Source organism: Colias croceus, chromosome 2 (genome assembly GCF_905220415.1).
Source record: "Colias croceus chromosome 2, ilColCroc2.1".
Classification (NCBI taxonomy): domain Eukaryota; kingdom Metazoa; phylum Arthropoda; class Insecta; order Lepidoptera; family Pieridae; genus Colias; species Colias croceus.
Window position 1 is genome coordinate 9,071,518 of NC_059538.1, and position 22,926 is coordinate 9,094,443.

General features: G+C 35.0%; 2 protein-coding genes across 2 annotated transcripts; one reads left to right on the top strand and one right to left on the bottom strand.

The window, feature by feature from the left end:
• Window positions 1-5,542, top strand: LOC123705737. Its single transcript, XM_045654725.1, has 7 exons — window positions 1-82; window positions 367-584; window positions 844-1,501; window positions 2,519-2,779; window positions 3,288-3,482; window positions 4,202-4,441; window positions 5,244-5,542. Exons 2-7 carry the CDS (start codon window positions 387-389, stop codon window positions 5,471-5,473), a joined length of 1,782 nt encoding a protein of 593 aa, XP_045510681.1. The 5' UTR covers window positions 1-82; window positions 367-386; the 3' UTR covers window positions 5,474-5,542.
• Window positions 5,212-9,235, bottom strand: LOC123705735 (retinol dehydrogenase 12-like). Its single transcript, XM_045654720.1, has 5 exons — window positions 8,726-9,235; window positions 7,711-8,079; window positions 7,244-7,365; window positions 6,191-6,408; window positions 5,212-5,954 (listed from the first exon to the last, which is right to left on the bottom strand). The coding sequence occupies exons 1-5, from the start codon at window positions 8,841-8,843 to the stop codon at window positions 5,801-5,803; spliced, it is 981 nt and encodes a 326-aa protein (XP_045510676.1). The 5' UTR covers window positions 8,844-9,235; the 3' UTR covers window positions 5,212-5,800.
• Between the last annotated feature and the right edge of the window lie 13,691 nt (window positions 9,236-22,926).

Here is a 22,926-nt window from a genome sequence, read left to right on the forward strand (position 1 = left end):
AACTTGTGATGGAGACTGGAGTGAAAGCGAAACTGTGTTAATTTATTGAATATATTATAACTGAAAAGACGTAACAAACAAAGTTAGTCCGCATGTTTTTCTTAGTTGAATACTAATATTGTGATAAATTATTTATGGCAGGTTATTTTATCATGATATAATAGTTACAACCTTATACATTCGTCATGTCATTGACAAAAATTAGCAATTTTCGCATAATACGTAACTAATAATATTCATATTCGTCATAAAACAGGTAACTTATATGACTTACTAACCTCTGATTGTAGTACCTATTTTATAAAGATTTAAAATGAAGGTCAGCAAATAAATTTAATAAAAAAAATATTTTTGTTTTAATTCCAGATGTCGAATACATTAAAATAATGCCATGTGAGCACCGGGTTCAGGAAATGTCTGAAAGGCAGCTTTTAAATCAAAGTTGTCTCAAAGAGGGCAGTATGTCAGTCACAATGTCAAAACAGACCCTTTCTCAACACTGGAAAGAGTTTGTGTGTGGTGGTGGTTCGGCCTTCTGTAATATACTCATCAGTTATCCCTTAAACAAGCTCATATTTAGACAGGTATTAACTTTGTATGTGATACATAAATCCAAGAAATTTGATATAAAATCTCATAGCTATGTGTTTATCAATAATTATTGTTTAAACTTTAACATCATAAGTGTTATTTAAACACTATTGAACATATCAATTCAATAGCCAGTTATTAAATAAATTGTAAACTTGTCTTTTTATTTTTATAAGTGTAATAAAGATAGAAAAAAATTACAAAAGAAATATTATGGTATAAGTATTTATCATAAAACTTTTTTTGATACAGATGATGCATGGTGTAGAAGCAACATTTGCATTAAATCAACTCCAAAAGGAAGGCTTGGGCTATCTTTACAGAGGGATGTTGCCACCACTGCTACAGAGGTCTTTATCTATGTCTTTAATGTTCGGTGTCTATGATGAGTGCTTAGAACCTCTTTTGGATAAACAAATTAATCCATACCTCTCAAAAACGATTGCTGGTGTTGTTGCAGGATGTTTTGAAGCAACACTTATGCCTTTTGAAAGGCTCCAAACACTGCTTATACATCCAAAATACCATAGTCAATTTAAGAATACTGCTCATGCTGCTAGCCATATTTCAAACTTTCATGGTATAAAAGAATTTTATAGAGGACTCACTCCTATATTACTAAGGAATGGTCCATCCAATGCGTTATTCTTTATTATAAGGGATGAAATTAAAATAAGAATGCCGAAACAAGAAAGTATTTTCTATGACAGTCTACAGAATTTTATTGCAGGAGCTTCAATAGGGGCATTTTTAAGTACTTTATTTTACCCATTAAATGTAATTAAAATAGGAATGCAATGTGAACTTGGTGGACCCCACAGAACTATCATATATGAGTTTAATTATATATTACGCAAGAGAGGGTCCAAGTTTGGAAATTTTTACCATGGAGCCCTGCTTAATATAACCCGTGCATTTCTCAGCTGGGGCATTATAAATGCCTCGTACGAAGTATTTAGGAAAATTTTATATTCCTAGTCATTTTATGTTATGATTTATTTGTTATTAATGTTATTTTAATGGTTGATTGTGTGTACATAAGTTATATGAATTGAGTATTATTCATGATTTGCTATGCAAAGTTTTATCATGATAAAAAGCATTTATCCTGACAAAACAAGTATGTACCTAAGAATTGTGATAAATGTCACATAGATCACTATTTATTATGTTATATTATCAGATCTTAATTGTTGTTAAGTTTAATTTACCTAAATCGCGACAGCCACGAAAAGACAGCAGTGTAATCAAAATACAGAAAACAGAAATAATTTTCAGTGTACTATAGAAAATAGAAATATATATTGCGCCAGTGTACAATATTAGATTGATAATGAAAATAAAGTCTACTCATAATCAAGTACGTGTTTTAATTCGAATTTATGTTTACGTCATTATATCGTTAAAATCCACAATAATTTTATGGTGACTGAGAAAAATTCCATTACTACTGATAAGCTTATAAAATGTATGTGATTGTGTGTTGTGATTTATGAATAAAAATATATCAAATTATGTATTATAATGAAAATAATTTCTTTATCTTTGAGATTGCACGCATTTTGTATTTGTATAATTGTTATTTGCAGCCGTAAGTATGACAGAAAAATCTACTGATAATAATATACCAGATACTTATAGGTAATTTAAACACGCAACAACAAATAAAATAAACTCATTAATTTATTTTATTTACACCGTTTCTTGCACTAATAGTTGAAGCTAATAAGAGAAACATAGGTTAAAAATTTGAGGCCAGACGACTGAAGTGAATAGAATGTGATTTAAAAATCAATAACAAACCGTACACATCTCGCAGAGAAGTAATTGATAGCGCCTGCTATACAATTTTAGCAACTCGATTTTATTAACTGTTTCGCCCGTAGAACCATTTGGTTATTAATATTAGTATGGGTATTCCGAACAGAGTCACAGAGGCCAAAATTTCGCGACGACTACAGGTACGAGAAAGCATTTGATGCGTTTTACAAGTTGCACACTGAAGCCGTGGACTGGTACCAGGCTAGAATACGTTGCGAGGCGGAAGGGTCACAATTAATCGTGCCGGATTCGCTCGATGAAGCGGACAGTATTCCCCTTCTCATAGCTCCAATACTAACTAGATATGAAGGAGTATACGTCGGCATGCATGATTTATATTCTGAGAGATCTTTCGTTACAATTACAGGTAATTGAGCATAACAGTTTTTGCGACATGAAAAAGAGACAAACAAACATTCGCATTTACATTTTGTAATATTACCTAAGTAAATATTATATAATATATTATTTACTGCGCCTCAAAAGGCCCTATTTTATCCATCACGTTATTTTATTTTATTTTATTTTAAACACTTTATTGTGCTGCCAACATAACAAAAGTAGGTACAATAGAACTTAAACTAGTACAAGTACTAGTATTTTATGAGGACCATTAAAAATATCCGCTAGAATGCATTTATGCTTGAATGTATTAGTATGTCAAGTATAGAACTGCATTGAATGCTTGCCCTGCATATTTAAAAGCGTTTCATATGTACCTATCTACATTGCATCGCTTAGCCAAGTTTTATAATTTTTAAGTACCTAAAATGTGGCTCAAAGTGAGATTTTATATTTCGGCATTTATCGTGATTAACGATTTAAAATTGAAGATAATAATGGCAAAGTCCTTTAATAATCAATGTATTACACAGGAAGTAGTCTACAAGACACAATCTTGGATCTTTTATGGGAACTAAAGCAGCCAGTCTACAACGGAGGCCGATGCGTGGCAATGCGTCGCAACGGAAGACTGTTCGTCCATCCCTGTTCCGATCATCTGCCATTTGCTTGTAAAATTCGAGCTGCCAATGTTACATATTATCAAGAATGCGATACTTATGACTCCCGTGAGTTCGTTCTATTAAAATAAATAAAAGATAACGATTAAATTAGATAACAGTGATTTGTGATTTATATAAAAACGTTACACAGAACTGCGACCAGACTCAATACGATTATAATAAAACTAATTTTAAAACGAGTTCTGTATCACAGTCATACCTAATTTATATGCAAAAACTAAATAGAAGATAGATGTCTAAAAATAGGAAGGCTGCAATAGTTATAATAATACCTACTAGCTTCCCACCCGCGGCTTCGCCCGCGCAGTCAAAGGAAAACCCGTATAGTTCCCGTTCCGGTAGGATTTCCATTTTCCTGGATAAAACCTATCCTATGCCCCGTTGTAAAAAGTAGCTTATGTCCTTTCTCGGGTGTCAAAATATCTCTATACTAAATATCATGTATAAATTTGTTCAGTAGCTAAGATTGAGTAACAGACAGACAGACAGAGTTACTTTCGCATTTATAATATTAATATAATATTAATAATAAGTATGGATAATCTTAGATAATCATCTTAATCAAAACAGATTTCCGCTTAAACCAATTAACTAATGCATTCTCGAATTTCGATATACTTAGGCGCCTACTATGTTCTTGATGATCTACAAATTACAATATACCTAACTACTACTACATACTACCTACTTGCAACTATAAACGGGTTTTATTTAGATGAAAAAAACTTAAAATTTCTAATTCATTATCTTTCGGATATTCACAGGCTGGAAATTGGGGCCGAACAATACATGCTATATTACGCATATAGAACCTCAAACTTGGTATGAAGCGTATTCCACCTGTTTATCAGCTGGAGGTCACTTGACAATATTGGATAGTAAGGAAGAGGCGGAATACATCCGAGATACATTCAAGCAAGTCGACCAGCATAAAACTCCTGGAGACCTGGCGTTTTTAGGTTTTAGTGATCTCTTTCAACGATATCACTATAGAACTGTTTTAGGTAAGTTAGACATTTTTACATTTTTTATTTTGAATTTTTCAATGAACATTTATTTAAGTAGTACCCTTATTGTAGGTAGGTATTATATCTGTGTCTACACATGTAATCAATTGTAGATATTTTTAACACACTGCAAACGTGAATTGAATTTAAAAGCTAATGTTTTATTATTTAACATTCAGCAGTCTGCAGTATATCAATCACTTAACAATCCAAACAGCGTGCATTCAAACAACATGCTTGCAAAAAATTTAATAATACTCAACAAGCGACTAAACATTAATAAGTAACAAGTTTACCTTCGACATTGAACTTAGAGAAGTCAACATCTTTGTAATTACTATTTACTACCATAATCGAATGTTTCATTGGTGGTTTTTATTAAATTAATAAAGGTGTAATAAAATGAACGTAGATTTAAATTACCTTTTAGGTATACCAAGTGTAATAATACCTTTACACACAGACATTTCATACAACTTAATTTTTAACCGACTTCAAAAAAAAGGAGGAGGTTATCAATTCGGCCGGTATATTTTTTATTTTTTATTTTTATGTATGTACACCGATTACTCCGAGGTTTCTGAATCGATTTACGTGATTATTTTTTTGTTCGATGCGGGATGGTGTCGAATTGGTCCCATAAAAATTTTAGTCGGATAGGCCCAGTAGTTTTTATTTTATGAGCATTTTTGTCTGTAGGTATTTGTAAATTTTGCAAGTGCAAGTTTGAAGTCGGTTGTTTTTAACGCAGTTATCACTTGTTGTAGGTACCCAATTAATGTACACACTAAAATTACAGGTGAAACACTGAATGAGAAACAAGTAGATTGGGACTTCAAATGCCCCGGTAATTTCACAAAATTAGAGGACCGGTGTGGGGGTGTACGTCGCAGTGGTCTGTTGTCTACTAACAATTGTCTATTGCCGTCTATGTTTTTCTGTGAAAAACCCGCCAACGGTTCCTTTCGAATTAAGAGCAGTGTTCGCAAAAATGTACTCAGAAGTAAATATAAGTTACGAGAATATTAGTCTAGTATGTATTAAATATTTAATGTATAAATATATATTCTGTATTTTTTTATATCTGTAAGTAACTAGGTATAAGCTAACTAAGTATATAATTAATAAGTTAATGATAATCTTTGATTATTAATTTCACTGGATACCAAAAAATGTAATACCTATTGATAATTCAAAGTATGATTTATTCTTCGGCATACACGGAAATAATTAAATACGTCTGGAGTCTGGACAAATTATTCACAAAATGATTATGTACTTATGTGTAATGTGTATGCACCTTCAAAAAATATTTTATGCACCACCACATTTATCTTTTAACGAAAAATGCCACATCTAAACTTTTTGAATAAAAATATCTTCAGTTGGATCGACGTCTCCCAAAGGGTCATACTTCTGCAGGTTTAATTTTTCAATAGTCATATCCCATAATTTCAAAGCTTCTGAATCATTCCGACATTGGCTGGATCTTCTTGCTTTAGAACAATCACTGTAATTATTAAACAATTTTTTATAAGATAACTTTAAATAGTTTTTTATTCGACTAGCCACTCATCCCGGCTCCGCCAGGGCTGATCCAGTATAAAAAACGTAATAAAATGTAGCGTAATTCGTAATAGTAAGTTCCTGTTGAAACAAAAGCTTTCAGCTTTACTCTATGTATTACGTACGATGTTATTAGACGAATATTAGAATAAATATATACGACAATATTATGTAGCTTACCTGTAATAAAGTCCACTTTCGTTTGCGCATTCCTCATCGATAGCACAATAAATAGTAGTCTGTGCGCCACATTGAGGTGACTTTATGAATACGCTTATAATATTATTAAACACCCAAGTCGCACCAAAAATTAACCCCCTAAAAAAATTTCTGCCTAGTTCAGTGCGGACAACACCTGGGTGCAAGCTATATGTGTTCACATCATTAATATTACGTTCCTAAAAAAAATGATTAACTAACTTCATCGCCAGGACAAAACCCCACAGACCACAGTGCAGTAAAACGATTATTGTATTAAAAAATAAAAATACTTCGGCTTGACACGCATAAAAACCTAAAAAAATAGTAATAGGATGAAACCCATTAGAAAAGGAGGAGAATGTGATAAAAATTAAAGGAAAAATAAATTACAGACAAACCGAGTTCGGGAAGAGGGAGGAGGGAGCTTCTAGGGCTAAAAAATGGTTTCTCTTGATTTCCGACAAAACTACAAGTCCTATGGAAAAAAGTTCAATGGCAAAGTTGTAGGTAATAAAAAGTTCTACAACTTTTTTATTTGCAATTTTTTCACATAACCTCAAAATTTAGGTGAAACATTAAAAAACCAAGTTTTTGGTTTTTTATTTATATCTTTTTCAAAAAAAAAAATTTTTTTCTACAATATTTGGTGAAAACTTACCTTATTATGTCCCAAATACACTGTAATTTATTTGATTGAAAATATTTATTTTTTCGCCTTATTTCAACTTAATACCAAAAAAACAACCTAATTTTCAATCGAAAATTCGGCTTTTTGTTCGTTGAAATATCTACTTTCTGATGATGTAAAATATAATATAAATTACCATTGTAAATTTACTCAGAAAATGCATGCAAACAGTGTGCCCCTCCCACTTCCCTAACTCAGATTGTCTGTAATTAATTTTTCCTTTAATTTTTATCATATTCCCCTCCTTTTCTAATGGGTTTCATCCTACTACTATTTTTTTTGTTTCAAAAATTATCGACCTTGGTCTATATAGGCACAGAGACACAGACAAAATTTTTACTTACCCTTAATTTAAGGTGAATCGCTCTTGCAAATAAAATATTAGCTGATTTGCTTCTACCGTAGGCCTTAACTGATCCATACCAAGTTTGGTCCAAATTAATATCATTAACGTTTACGTTTGAAACTGGAAGAAAGTAGGATGTAATTACTTAAACAATTTATAACCCAAAATACCTATTATCTATGTAAAATTCTTAAAAATCAGAAGAAAAGGCATCTAAGTATCATTATTATTTTTGATCTCAATCCGAAATTGGAACCCAAGACCTTTTCTATTTCTAGGCAAATATACTGCTTACTCGACAAAAATTCATAAACATAACGTGCGTAACAAAAATACGTGCGCCAAGAGATATTTATTTCGATGAATATCTGTAATTTTTTAGAAAAAATTGCCTACATGATATAAATAAAAAATATAAAAAATCTAAACGCAAACAGCAGAATATTTAGAAACGTAATTGCGTACCAAAATGCGCAAGAGACGCGACGTTTACAATTCTCGCCGGTCGCGGTGCACTCTTTATAATACGAGGTAATAATAGAAAAGTGAACATAGCATGACCAAAATGATTAGTCCCTATCTGTGTCTCGAAGCCATCTTCAGTCCGTCCTTTTGGTATCATCATGATACCAGCATTGTTTATTAAAATGTTTATTTTGTCCTCTTTCGCCAATATCCTAAAAGCGCATTCTCTCACAGAATTGAGACTTGATAAATCTAATTTTTCAATAACCAAGGATCCTGTTTCTGTCTCAGACTCGCATTTTTTAATGATATCCGCTTTGGCTTCTTCTGCTTTGTCGGTGTTACGACATGCCATTATTATTTTAGCACCTGCAAAAAAAATCTCTTTAGACATAGGTACTTAGTATTTGTTACTAGTAACGTGTTTGAAATTACTAGCTCTCGGCCAACGTTTTTTTAATAGGTACATTTTTAGTACCTACTGTATCACGATTCTCGAGTAATTAAGGGTACCTACTACCTACCTACCTATCTACATAAAAATATCATAAAATATATTATGTTCGTATTATAACTGAGTTTTTGACACGAATTTATATTACATATAAGTTCAAATATAAATAATAATCTTTTTGAATAAATTAGAATATCGGCCGATACAAAAATTTACCTAGGTCCTACCTATTGGTATGTATACAGTATAGTTATAATGTTATCATTCAAAAATGATATCAGCTAACGCAATATAAATAAATCTAATATAGATACGATTTAGATGACACTTTTGTATAAAAATAAGACATCTATAAATTTTTATTGGTTTCTTCTAAGGGTTTCTTATTCTTTAAATAGGTAGGTATATTTTAATTTCTTCAAAATTAACCTACTTTATATAGGTATCTTTCTACTTATATTCACTTTCGTAATAGGTAGGTACCAAATAATTATTAGCAAATAATCAATCGCGGGAAATTTGAAAATTGAATTAATAAAAATTAAAAGCACTTATAATTACCCCTTTTATATAGATCCAGGGTGGTTTCCTTTCCAATTCCCGTATTACATCCTGTGATAATAACTGTGTATCCATCTAGTCTCCTCTTGCTTTTGCACCAACCACTTAAATAATCCATCTTGTCTATAAAAAGGAGATGTTTAACGTTTACACTGACCGATCTACTGAGTACTAACTTTATATAAACCAATGATACGATACACTTACACAGTTATATATGTAAAGGCTGTACGATTGTGCGTTGGCAACAACGACCGTCCGGTCCCCACATTAAATATAATTCTATACACATATTATCTAAGCAAAAACGTAACCGTATAATTTTAATATGTATAGTTTTTGATGAGTTTTTGTAACCTTCACGATAACTACAATCTCGCTAAACAAAATAAGAAAAATACCTTGTTTTTATAATTTTACGTATACCTAGGTAATGATAAATTTAACCTTGTCTGATATTATATTATATTTATCGAATAGATACCTACTTATTTACAAAAGATTAGGGACTTACTTAGTATTTTGGTTACAATTTTTAATGTACTTCTTAACTACAAATAAATTAAAATCAAATCAATATACTTAAGTAATATCACTACCTGTATGCATAATGCAATAGGTACTTACGAAAAACAGGACTAGATATTTTTATGTAGTCAGTAGCGTAATAAATAATTATTGATCACGGGTAATCCTAATCAGTAGAAAATTGAAAACAAAATAACATTTGAACTTATAGCACAGCTTATAGCAAGTTTTACATCATAATAAGACTGGCATAATATAATTAAACTCTCACAAATGAATGATTAAAATGACCTATTATATACAATTTATCCTTGTTTGGGTACCTACCTTGATTTAAATATACTTATAACTCGTTTATCATTAACGCTCATTACTTAACTATGTAGTAAGCGTAAATGTACTTAACTCTTGTTCCGTCGCAGTATGCGTCAGCGGCGAAGGGCAAGCGCGGTGAAGTGGGTAGGTGTACTCCCGCACAGCGCAGCGTCATTCTCGATTCAACGCTGCGGTGTGCGGGTTTGCGTCACGGGTGACAAATTGACAATATTAATTTTTTCAAAGACAATTTAATAGAATTTCGAAGACAATCTAAAACCTTTTTCCTCGGAGAGTTTCCTTTTCTATTCAGAAGCAGTTAAAATTCTTCTACATTCTCCTCTTCAAGCAAACCACAAATTACAGAAAAATTGTTCATGTTCACGTCTACCTTGGTAGCTGCGGCAAAATCAACTGACCACCTCTCCGCAGGCGGCAGGGACGGTAAATTCTGCGTCGCGACGCTGCGTTGGGGCGCATACCACAGCGTTGTGCGTCATGATCACCAGACCAAAGCTTAAGCCGCTGCGTCACTGTCGCAGCGGCTTAGACGCAGATTGGCTTCCAAGCAGCAGCGTTCACAGTTATTAGTTCATACCTGACGGTTGTGCGGTACAGTAGGAATGAACCGATCAATTTAAAAAATATTATTAGAAGAAGAAGAGGATGATGATCTTTTGCTTCGTTACTACTATAGTATGGAGCGAAGCCCAGCAGACCCAATTTTCAAAAGTCGAAAGGATAAGGGCACTTATAACATCTTGATAAATAAGCACTTAAATGAGAACGACGAAAAATTTAGGAGTTTTTGTCGGTTTAATAAAAATCAGTTTAATTTTATTTTATCAATGGTATATGAAGACCTTGCACCAAAAATATCAAGAAACTTTATTGGACCAGAAGAAAAACCTTACTAACGTCCATTTTTTTAGATATTCTCTCGAAAATAACTCGATAATAACCTAAAAACAACGTGCTTTCGCAGGTTTCGCAGCCTGGTCGCGGAAGAATTCCAACCAATACCCGCGGCCCCATCAAAAGCGGCTCGACGGAACACAGTGGGGTTTTAGTCGGTAGGAATCCGACATAACCCACGGCTCCTTCCCCGGGGGCAGTGGGTATCTTTGGAAGATTTCCCCACTATAAAAAAAAAAAGTGTTCGCAGCCTGCCACGCGACAGTGCTTGCGCGAGCATGCCGCTACGGCCGCGCGTCACTGTATGTCGCTGCGACAGTGGCGCTGCGCTCGAACGTTCCATCATACATTTCCGTACTGTATAATACTATCGCTCTGTCGTCGCGTCACTGTCGCTGCGTTTAGTGACGCCGGAGCCGCGGTGGTCGGAAGTCCTACTTAAAAGAAGTTTCACTTAAAAAAAATAAGTAAGTAAACTTACATTTTTAGTAGTAGTAGGGTAGGTGGCGCTATCGTCACGTAAACATCTGATTGGCGTTATTAAATGTTAATTAATTAATTTTATAGTAAAACAGTGCTAAAACCAGGACTCAATTAATCTATACTTATCCAATTAGTGTGTATATCGTTTGTGCTAACTATACTCTTAAACCCAGTGAGATAAACTATCATACAGTCTAGTTGGGACAAAGTGAACAGTGTTAAAGTTGAACAATTTACGGACATACCTCAATAAAGTGAAAAACAAAAAAATCCAAACAATCCAGGAGCATTTACAGTATATTTATAATAATGGACACATAACCACTTAACACAAAAATACAGTGTTTTTGAAAGTAATTATTGAGCGAAACGAATAACCTCTTCAACTAGTTTACGATACGTACACGAGAGGGCGCAGATATAAAAATTTCATTAGTGTTCAACATAAAAATATTAAAATTGTAAAATAATTGTCTAAAAATGTCTGATATATACAAAAATTATTAATTCAATTGAGAGCTAATATAAGAAAAGATTCAAACGAATCTCTAAAGTTATTCGAAACAAGAGTTACAGAAAACATGAACACTAAATGACACTAATATGGATAAAAAGTTTGACCTTATAAAAAAGGAAATAGAGGACATTAAATTGTACAACACAGAATCAGATAGAAGATTACTGGTATTAGGGAAGCATGTAAGATACAGAAACTTAATATTGGCGTGGAGGAACCAGAAAAATCTAAAGAAGATTTGGAAAATTCTATTTTAAAAATAATCAACAAAGATTTGTCACTGAATTACGAAAACAGAGATCTAGAAATGGTTAGACGTATGGGAAGTAAAAAAGAAAATAAAAAAAGACCAATAATAGTTTCATTTACAACCTTTGGCAAAAAGCTCGCAGTCTTAACCCTTAGCAGGTATTGTGGGTCAAATTTGACCCAGAAGCGCACATTTTCGGTTATAATTCTTTAAATATTTATGCAACGACTATGCGCTTCTAAGTATTCTCAGTGCGTCGCTAGCTGCAGCGGGAGGTGGATGTGCAGCACCGTGACTATCTTAGGAGCGGAGGTATGTAGCTTTCTGGGTCACGGTCGACCCACGACACCAAATAAGTAACTTTTTTCACTGAGTGTAATTACTTACTTTTTTGTTTTATTGTTTATTTGTACTACATTGGAGGGCTTTTTGAACGACAGACAAATCGAGGAGTTGATGGACGACTTAAGTGATGATTTGGAATTGAAAGTGAAAGAATACCAAATGTAAACCAACTTTGTGACGACGAAATCATCAGCGATCGAGACAATCCCTAATCTGTTAGTTGCTCAGAAGACAGTGTATTTGGAGTAAGTTCTGACGACAGTGAAAACGAAGAGGAGATACGAGAATAATAGAAAATATACGTGGAACGAAAATACGAGAGATGAGAGTGAAGAAGATGAGGATGATATTTGATGGTAGAAGTCATTTTGGTTTTGGTTGTCATTTTTTTTATTTTATGCTGATTTCAGAAGCAATTTATTTTTTTGTTATAATAAAGATATGAGAAGTGCCATTAATATATTTTAGTTAAAGTTTTTCTAACATTTCTATTTTTTTTTATGTTTTAAGTTCACACTAACCAAAAAGTGCCATAAAATAAGGTTAATTACAAATCCGTGTAAAACATGATATTTTTTATATATTCTAAAATCAAATAAAGTTAATTTTGTAAAAAAATATTTTTTTATTTCTTATCTAACCATATTTTATACAAATAATAAAAAATCTACGTTCTACAACAGATTTTTTGGTATGGGTTGAATTTGACCCACGATACCGGTAGTGTTGCCAAAAAAGGCGATACCAGCTAAGGGTTAAAAGTCCGAGACGGGCCGCAGACCGCAACCGCAGGCGACACTGTGGCTACCGGCTGCGGTTACCGCAATGCTGCCTGCGGTCGCTATTCCAACTGCGGCTGCATGCCGTGGCTGCACAATGCACAGAACGTAAAAGTCATAAGAATTCACCAATTAAAATATAAATAAACAAATAGTTGCCATGGCAATAATTGGCATTTGCATACTGCAGTCTGCGGTCGCTGCGCGCCGCGGCCGCACGCTGCGCGTTGCGTCTGCAGGCAGCAGTGTTGCCGCGCTTGGAATCAATTTCATAGATGTTCATAGAAACAAGTGCTGTCGCTTGCAGTTTGCTGTTGCAGTTTGCGGTCTGCGGCCCGTCTCGGACTTGTACCTTAAACATAATTTAAAAAACCACGGAATGTACATTAAACAGGACTATCCTCCACAAGTGTTAGACACGCGTAAAAATTACAAGAACAGCTAGCAAAAGAAAAAGAGAAGGGAAACACTCACAGAACAGTAAAAACAAATAGATTAATTCATAATTATAAAACCAGTGTCGCCAAACCCACACATTTAAACAGATAGTTATACAGTACACTACAAGTAAACTATGCCTTTGATTGGACAGCATAATTTGAGTAAAAACTGACTTAGGTTATAAATTCAGCATTTCAATATGTACCCTAACGCACGATGTTACGGTTTATTTTAGTATAACATCCCTAGGTATATTAGCTGTTTGTTTCTCTTTGCTCAGAAATTCCAAATTCGAAAACATTCAGCTACTCCACAACAGAGGGCGTTAGTTTTCGGTAGATATAACTTTGAACCTCAACACATAGAAATAAGGTTGAAACTTAAGTGTCACTCTACATTAATGACATTAACTTGATATTAACCTGATGCTATGCTCTAAGGGATGTCAGCCTTGTTATCGATAATTCACAAATAAATATTTTTTTGTGCATTTTTTTTTCTTTCTATTATATGAGTATAGTATAATGTGTCACATTTTGGAGTATGTTTATACTTTATTACTACTAAGTACGTCTTTTCATATTATTATATTTAAATAAAAAACGGAATAGAATAGTATAAATCTATATTTACTAAACAAACAGAAAATATGCATTATTTTAAACGGCAGTTCCAAGAACTGCCGTAGGTTTGATGTATCGGCGGCCTTTGTTAGACTGCTTAGTGCTGTTCGGTATCCAGTTAACTCGTCATGTTGTATTAATTATCCATTTCTCTTTTAAATTAGCCTCTTTCGAAAATCTATAAATAAATAGGACAAATGAAAGCTAAGGAAAAATAAAATAAAATTAAAAAAAAAATGTTGTGTGGTTTTATGAAACCACGGTAAAAGTGAAACTTTTTTTTCACTTAACTAAAAATTATCGTATTTGTACGATAATTATCGTACGTATCGTGCGTCACGCGACATGCGCTACACAGACCAAAAAGTTTGAGACGATGTAATAAAAGTTTCACTTTAATATTTATAATGTTTGTCTTTTCTAAAGTACCTATCGATACTGTCGATATGCGCCACATGCATCACTAATCCGACATTCGTTTGTTTATTGCAATAATATTCCAGAAAGTCTTGTTTGCTGTTCAATCTATATTAGTACTAATTTCTTATAGATTAAGGTTCATTTTGAATTAATATTTTTATAAATTTTTGACAAATTACGACAACATAAAATATATTTAAAATAAGACTTACCGATGGTATGAAATGCCTCGATTGCTGATATTATTTTTCGTCTGCTATCATTTTCCACTCTAATACCGAACAACACGCCCTAAATAATGAATAAATATGGAAAAAAAGGTTTGACAGCTGACAACCGACTCGAATATTTTTCTGCGCACAACTGAGAGCGAGTTATGTGATCTTACCTTACTAGTGACACGTGGACCACGCCCACATCACACTTCTGGAAACATTGCTTATATTCGACATGACAAACTAATAGTACATCCTCATAAGACCCCACAGTACCAGTTCAATAAAAATATGGAACAATACAAACATAAAAAACGGGAACTAGAAATCACCCCACCAAATCCAAAACATAACATAGGTAGTTCCAACACAAATACCGAACCATCAACATCTAAAGGTCATCTGGCTAAAAATAACAAAGTAACAGGACATTAAAAGTCAATTAAGCAATTTCTTCCATAAACAAAACAATCAAAATAATAATTCAGATACTGTCGTCTATTAATTGGGACATACTCGGAATTTGCGAAGTTAGAAGGGAAGGGATAAAAATTGAACAGAGAAGAAACTACGTTTTATATTACTACGGCATGATTAAAGAACAGAAAGGAATAGGATTTTTAGTCAAAAAAAGTTCAAATACAAAGGTTCAAGAGTTCCAACCAATATCAGACAGAGTTGCAATTCTACATGTAGATATATACCACACTTCCTTCTCTCTTATACAAGTCTACGCGCCGACTGTAAGCTGCAGCGAGACTGAATTAAAAAACTTCTACCATGACCTGGAAAAAGCTATGGAGAAATGTTCCAATAACATAATTTTAGTCGGAGATATGAACGCTAAGATTGGTCAGACGTATTCATACGAACATCTTGTGATGGGCAGCTTTGGATATGGCAAGCGTAACAAAAGAGGACTAATGTTCATAAACTTCTGTTTGAGGAAGGTATAAACTGAAAATAGTAAACACACTTTTTCAAAAACCTGAGAGATACTTACTTACTTACTTACTCCTGTGGCGCTGAAACCCCGAAGTGGGTCTTGGCCTCCGAGACGAGAACTCTCCACCTTCCCCGGTCCTGAGCGGTCACTTGCCAATTGTCACTGGCTTGAAGCGCACTCAGGTCCCTCTCCACTTGATCGCGCCAGCGATACTTGGGTCGACCCACCGGCCGACGGCCCGAGGGAAGGCCCAAGTATGCTCTCTTCAGACCTCGCTCCTCACCCATTCGCTCTACATGACCAAGCCAACGCAGGCGATGCGCTTTTATTTCCCCAATTATATTTGGCTCGGCCATGAGTTTTTCTAATTCGGCATTCTTCCGGATTCTCCAACTTCCATCCTCTTGTCTGATAGGACCAAAGATCTTCCTAAGAAGCTTCTCGCCCCAAATGGAAGAACGAAAAATGAAATTGACTATATAGCTACTAACTGTCCTGGAATTATAGAAAAGTACAACGTGCTTAGTAATTTTATACACCCAAGTGACCACCGAATCATAAGAATAACACTTGATCTTGGCAGAAGAAAAAAATTGAGCCGAGCTCGTTTCAATAACACGAGTTCTTCAAAGCTCAACTTCAAATAAAAACAATATTTTATCAGTCAATTTCACTAATAATAATAATATTAGAAGGGCGTAGGGATGTGTCATGTGACGACCCCATCGCCCACGGTTGGAATATCTGTTGTCTACGTGACAATAGATATTCCACCCGTGCAATCAGTCAACCCGCAGGACACCTTGTGGCGGGGTGTCGGGGAGTAGCGACCCCGCGGGAACCGAGTGCTCCCGGGGGAGGCCCCTGTCTTCATCTCCGGCTTGCCTTCACCGGCCGGTCGGAGTGAAGCCTGACGAGGACAGGACCCCCACCTCTGGCTTGCCTTAACCGGCCGGCCAGAGTGGAGTCGCGAGAGCTTTTAGCTCGAAGGGTGGATGCGAATCGTAAGTGGCGAGTGGGCACGTGATGCTGGACCCTCAGGGAGCGCGTGATCATAGTTTAAAGTCCAGGGACGCCTCTCCACCCTTAGCTGCTCACAATATGTTGCCCCCTTGTCGCACTATTGAAGCGACTTATTTCGGGGGCCCATACAGTGAGAGGGCGAGTCACCACCTGCCAACATATTTTTACTTTGTTTTAGTAGAAAGGCAGGTGCCATAGTTTCCCATAGTCCCCAACACCAGTCCATTTAGCATCCCAATCCATAGCCCAATTATTAAATTTCCATACCCTGCAATAGTCCTACATCGGCCGCGGACTGCCTGCTGTATCTCTATAGTGCAGTCATGGGCAGGCTGCGGCTGGTGTCCCACAACACATTTAAATTCTCGAAAGGGCCTCTGCGTGTTGGATCCGTGTCCCCACGTAAGCCTTCCAAAGATCCGGTTACCGTCCTTCTGGTGGTACCCGAGTATTATGGAAATGAGAAACATAATAATAGTGTCCAAGACTTTTACAACACCTTAATAAATGAAATAAATAAAAAAAATCACTTGAACCAAATACACGAATGTGCGAAAGAAGAATAGAAACTGTAATGACAGACGAAATAATTAACATGAAGAAAGAATTACACAGCCTTAGAAATACAGAAAAGAAGACAAAAATAGAAAAAAAGAGAATTAATAGCCAACTTTACATGACAATAAAAAGAAAAATAAAAATGATGATGATTGATATATGATTCCTATGACACTGACAGTTACTCTCAAGAGACAAACTTGTAATAGCGTCACCATTAAATTAGAAACGTATTGGAGGCGTCTAAAAATGGCATTTATTAATTTTTACGTAGCTTTATGCCATAACAATGATATTCCGTTGGAATAATAACAATTCTTAACATAATTACGAGAAATTATATCAATCTGACTTTGCGTTTACTTCCTACAAAACTTACATCGTTGGCATTTATCGACTAGTGCGGAAGTATCGATAAACCAATTTCGATAATGGAAACGAGTTCAAATTTTTTCCATGCTTTAGCTTTAGTTCATTCACTATTGGATGGAACAGAAGATCGCAGCATAATTAATAAATTAATTAGGTACCGTTCGGGTTAATTTACTTACCTATGCTAATGTTTTTTAGACAAATTAAATGGTGGCTTCCATTTTCATGATAAAAATATAATATAAGCTGTGTAAAACGGGTTAAAAATTACGTGAAAATGATAAAGTAGCCTACTCACGATTCAATTTCAGTAACAATCTGTTGACACAATATGCAGTGAGCTGACAGATTGTATCGTGAATAGTATAGTTGAGGGCACGTTGGGGGCGTAACCCAACATGTTGTGTATTGGATCGGCGCGGAAGCAACCCGACAAATTGTCTCAGCAGATTGTGTGCGTGTTGAAACGTGAGTATTGTGATTGCTCCAATCTCGGCTCAATCGCGCTGCGCAGTAATCGCAAAATGGCGGTTTTGAGATAAACGCGGGAAAGACATTTTTACATATTTGAGGAAGATGTTTATATTTTATAGCCGTTTATAGTTTATAGCCCTTGAAATCTATCAATAAAATTGGAAAAAATACAAGCTGTACAAAGATAATTATCTTATATTTCATAAATTAGTATATCCATTAATAATGCGTATTATTGCGTTGAGGTTTAGCATCAGGCCAGGCATCAACGTGACGTGCACACGTTGTGGCAAGCAATCGCGGAATGAAATTGTATCAGCAGATTGAGGGTTGGATGAATCGTGAGTAGAGAACGCTCAATCGCGACTTCAACAAATTGTGTCAGCAGATTGTGGGTTGTGTTGAACCGTGAGTAGGGCCTATGAGGCGCATTTTTATGTGTTATTGTTTTACTTACCTACTTAATCTATGCTAAAAAACTTAAATTAATACAACAACAACATAATAGACGTCAAAAGTTATAGTTCAAATTAATTTTATAATACATATTTGTAAAAACATGTTTACCGATGTGGCTGAATGCAAAACACGCCTTTGCCTATAAAATAGTAAGGTATCGACACGACCCATCATACGAGCAATCACTAAGACGAACTGTCATAGGGATCATCATTCGCCGCGCCGAGTATAATGGGTACCATTCACAGGCGCACCCATCCGCTGGATTTGTAGCTGGCGACAAGTCCGCGGACAAATCTGCGTGTGTATGTTTAGTTGTGCGCGGCTCGCGGTCTGGAGACGCGAGCGCCGCACCGCACCCGAGCCACGCCGGACAAATCCGTACGTGTGTGTGCGCGCGCGGATTTGTCGGTGAACTTGTCAGTCATTCGCCATATACATAATTAATTTTATAAATGACTAGCTCTCCACCCGCAGCTTCGCCCCTCGCAGTCAAAGAAAAACCCGCATAGTTCCCGTTCCCGTGGGATTGCCGGGATAAACCTATCCTATTTCCCGGTGTAAAAAGTAGCCTATGTCCTTTCTCGGGTATCATATTAGAATATATTATATAATACATTATAATATAATTATTCGCTTATGGCTACAGAGCCATCTCTTCCAGGTAACCCAACCAAGGAAAACAATAATAAATTACGAATACAAGTAGGCGGTGTACATACTTAGAATGAAGCATTAATAAAATAAGTATGAATTAATAATCCATACTTATATTATAAACTAGCTTCCGCCCGCGACTCCGTCCGCGCGTATGTCGGTCTTCGCGTGGATGGTTTATTTCTTCATTTTGAGTAACTCTGACAATGATATCTTATAAATATATATATTGGACCCAAATACGGCTAGGCCTATAATAATACGCAACGTGTGTTCGCGGTTCTACAGAACAACGTCTATTGATAAAACTGAAAAGATTAATTTTTTTTTTTTGTTTTGTAAGGTGTTTCTCAATGTTAGCCAGAAGGGCTTCTACATTTTAACGCGGACGCGGGGGTGAACTGAAGGTTCACCCTGGTAGCGACATGCACAAGGGCGTCCCCCCTTGACGGGGATCTCGAACCTCGGCTTGGGCTGTCGCTTGAGTGGAGGAGGCCAGAAGGGCCCTAATCGGACGGGGCATCGCGCGGCGCGGATCGCAGTCCTTATATAGGAGTCGCGGTCGTGGCAGGCGTGGCATCGTGCGGCTCTCGTGTGACGCAAACGGTTCAAGCCAAATCCGACTTTCGGAGCTACAGGTTACGGCGCTGAATCCACTGCGGTACAGAACAACGTCTATGGATAAAACTGAAAATTTAAGTTTATTTTTTTTCTACGTATTTTTCCAGGATAAAAAGTATCCTATTTTACGCCCAGGATAATAAGGTATAATAGGCATGACGAAAGATTTTGAAATCCTCTTCCATAATGTGTGTATACGTTTACTATACAAGAAAAACCCCATATTTCGGTAATATACTTAAATTTAACGAAGATAAAAGCCATTTTTCAAAAAATATTTATAAACTGTGCCAAAACAGCTCGCAGGTGTCATGGCGTAGGTGTGACGTCACTCTTTAGTAAATACGTAATTATTTGTACGCATTGCGAAGAAAATTAAATAAATATTTATTTAATATGTGTTATAGAAACGAATTTCAAAGTTTATAAGTGGTGTGCAGTATTGCAGTGTGAATCCACATAAAAATAATGCTCAAAAATGTGTTAGTAATTATTTCAAGCGAGAAAATAATAAGAAATGATTGTATAAAGTGGGCGCGGAGAACCCCGAAACCACGTATTGTGAATTCGCAATTATATTTCTGTTCTGAGTCGATAAAGCATACGTGAAACAAAAGAAAATAAATAAAAATGCGTATTCTCAACATATTCATAACAACAAAATACATCTGACGTGAGTTGTTTATTTAAACGTGACGTCACGCGTGTTTTAGTCAAAATGGCCAACTGCAGAATTTTAATGTTTTATTTTATTGATAATCTCATTAATCTTAATGTTTTTTAGATTTTTAAGTCACTATATTTAATTTATTTAGTATACATTTTCCCTTGAAAACACTAATATGATCATTTATGGATACTGTCGTCATGCCTATTATACCAAGTTTCATCGAAATCGAACCGTTAGTTTTCACGTGATGTCTTCACATACAGACAGACAGACAGACAGACAGACAGACAGACAGACGGACAAAAATTTTTTTAAACACATATTTGGGTTTGGTATCGATCCAGTAACACCCCCTGGTATTTATTTTTTCAATATTTTCAATGTACAGAATTGACCCTTCTACAGATTTATTATATGTATAGATAGATTAATATTAACTAATAATGATATGATATGATGATATTTTATAGTTGATGATATTAATTGATAGTTGATATAGCGCACACACCCCGAGCGCTCGAGCCGCGAGCGCAGACGGCGAAGATGTTCTTGTCACCGTAATGAAATAGGATCGTGTAAAGCGCTGAGTCGGGATGTACGGCTAGCCCGTACAATAAATATGTATCCTGCATTTTTTTATATCTGTAAGTATGTAATTAATAACTAAATAATAATCTTTGATTACACAGCTCAACAAAAAAAAATTTTTTTGTTGTTGCCCTGGATATTTCTACGGATTAATATAATTCAACTACCCAGTTTGCGAATGTAGTCCTTAAAATTATTCAATTGGCTCTAGTTTTTTTTTAATGTGGGTTCATATTATGTTTAATTTTCTTACGGCTCTTTAGAGTACGGGTTGCTAACAAGTGCTTATTTTTTGGTGAATTACGTTTTCTGCACATTCTTCGCTCAGACTCAATGCCCTATTCTATAAAACTGACTATAGAATATGAGAATAATTAATAGTTTCTCTAAAAAAATCATTTTAATGCACAACAATTGTTCGGTTTGTATTGAGTTGAAAAAACCGAGTAGCACGATGGTCAAAGTGGATACACCAAATTCCCTTGATGTTTTTATTAATGGGATCAAACAAAGCAAAAGCATTGGGAATAATTAATAAAAATGGGAATTTAGGCCTTTGAGGGAATCTAGAAGTATAAGAAGAATAGGTAGGTACCCTACGGCCCCACAGGTCGGACGTGTCGAAAATTGATAAAAGATGAAAAATTAACAAAATTAATTGAATGTGAACTATGGAGAGGCATAGTATTGGTAAATTTAAGGTAAATTTAAAGTACCAAATTATATAGAAATTGCGCAACAGGTGTTGAAAAACTCAATATTTTATGAGCGAAGATACGAACATCAAGGTATACTTTCCCCACAGTCTCCTGGATATATTTCCAGTAAATCTGGGAAATTTCTTTAAGAAACAGGCAGAACGCATCCAAAAATAACTAAAAATTATGGAATAAAGGTATCAGGGTACATGGGATCGTCAACTGATGGCAGATTGCTGATGGTCCTTAAGAAACGATTGTCCCTAAAATAACTATAGAAGAGAAGCTTATAAAATATATTTTCTTGTACTATTTCATAAGTTTTGATGATTTTTCTCTATTTTCATGTCTATTTTAATTAATCAAAAACTAAAACAAAAAAATAAGTAAAAATTGTAATAAATAAATGATATTAAACAAATACACCTTCTATTTCATGCTGCGTTTTAGAGTCTAATCTATACAAATATTATAAAGAGGAAAGGTTTGATTTTTTGTTTGTTTGTTTGTATGAATTGAATAGGCTCCGAAACTACTTGGCAGATTTGAAAAATTCTTTCACTGTTGGAAAGCTACATCATTTCTGAGTGACATAGGCTATATTTCATTTTCAAAAAAAATAGGCATCCTTACTAAAATTACGATAACGTAATCCAAGGTGTGAAAAAAATATCAAAAAACTACCTTACATCGCGTGCGCTGCGAAAACTGTTGATGATAGAACAAAATGATATACTACATTTTTTTAGAACACACCATTGTCTACAAAAAATCAGCGGCAGCATATCTCTAACTATTACAGTCATGTCACAATAAGCGTTTTTTTATTGAAAAAAAGAAATTAAAATACCACCGCTACAAAAAGCTCTTTATTTGTACCTTGGTATTAACCCTTATCAAAATAAATGATGTATTAATGAATGGCATGGCGCGAAGGATGCGGGTTCGAGTCCCGCCTCGTGATCGAATTTTTTCTATTCTTTATAAATTTATATTTATAAAGCATTTGAATGCCATAAAAACCAAAAAATATAAATTCAAGAAAAGGTCGTGTTCCATCGTTACAATATTGTATTCACTGAAAAGTGCTTCATATTGGTTGAGATGGTTGTTAAATCATCTCAATAGATGGCGCGCGGTGTGTCCCTTAAGACACATAAAACTGAAAGGATAGAATAAATTCGATTACTCGGGCGGGTCACGAGTGGCTGAGTTGGTTAGGCATCCGCCCCGGAATGGCGCGAAGGATGCGGGTTCGAGTCCCGCCTCGTGATCGAATTTTTTCTATTCTTTATAAATTTATA

Excerpts from the sequence above, each read along its gene's own strand:
- LOC123705737 (XM_045654725.1), top strand. The coding sequence starts at position 387 with ATGCCATGTGAGCACCGGGTTCAGGAAATGTCTGAAAGGCAGCTTTTA. Across the intron at positions 1,502-2,518 it reads AGCCCTGCTTAATATAACCC|AGTCACAGAGGCCAAAATTT; the intron begins GTGCATTTCTCA and ends TATTCCGAACAG. Across the intron at positions 3,483-4,201 it reads ATGCGATACTTATGACTCCC|GCTGGAAATTGGGGCCGAAC; the intron begins GTGAGTTCGTTC and ends GGATATTCACAG.
- LOC123705735 (XM_045654720.1), bottom strand. The coding sequence starts at position 8,843 with ATGGATTATTTAAGTGGTTGGTGCAAAAGCAAGAGGAGACTAGATGGA. Across the intron at positions 7,366-7,710 it reads CGCGTCTCTTGCGCATTTTG|TTTCAAACGTAAACGTTAAT; the intron begins GTACGCAATTAC and ends ACTTTCTTCCAG. Across the intron at positions 6,409-7,243 it reads CGATTCACCTTAAATTAAGG|GAACGTAATATTAATGATGT; the intron begins GTAAGTAAAAAT and ends CATTTTTTTTAG.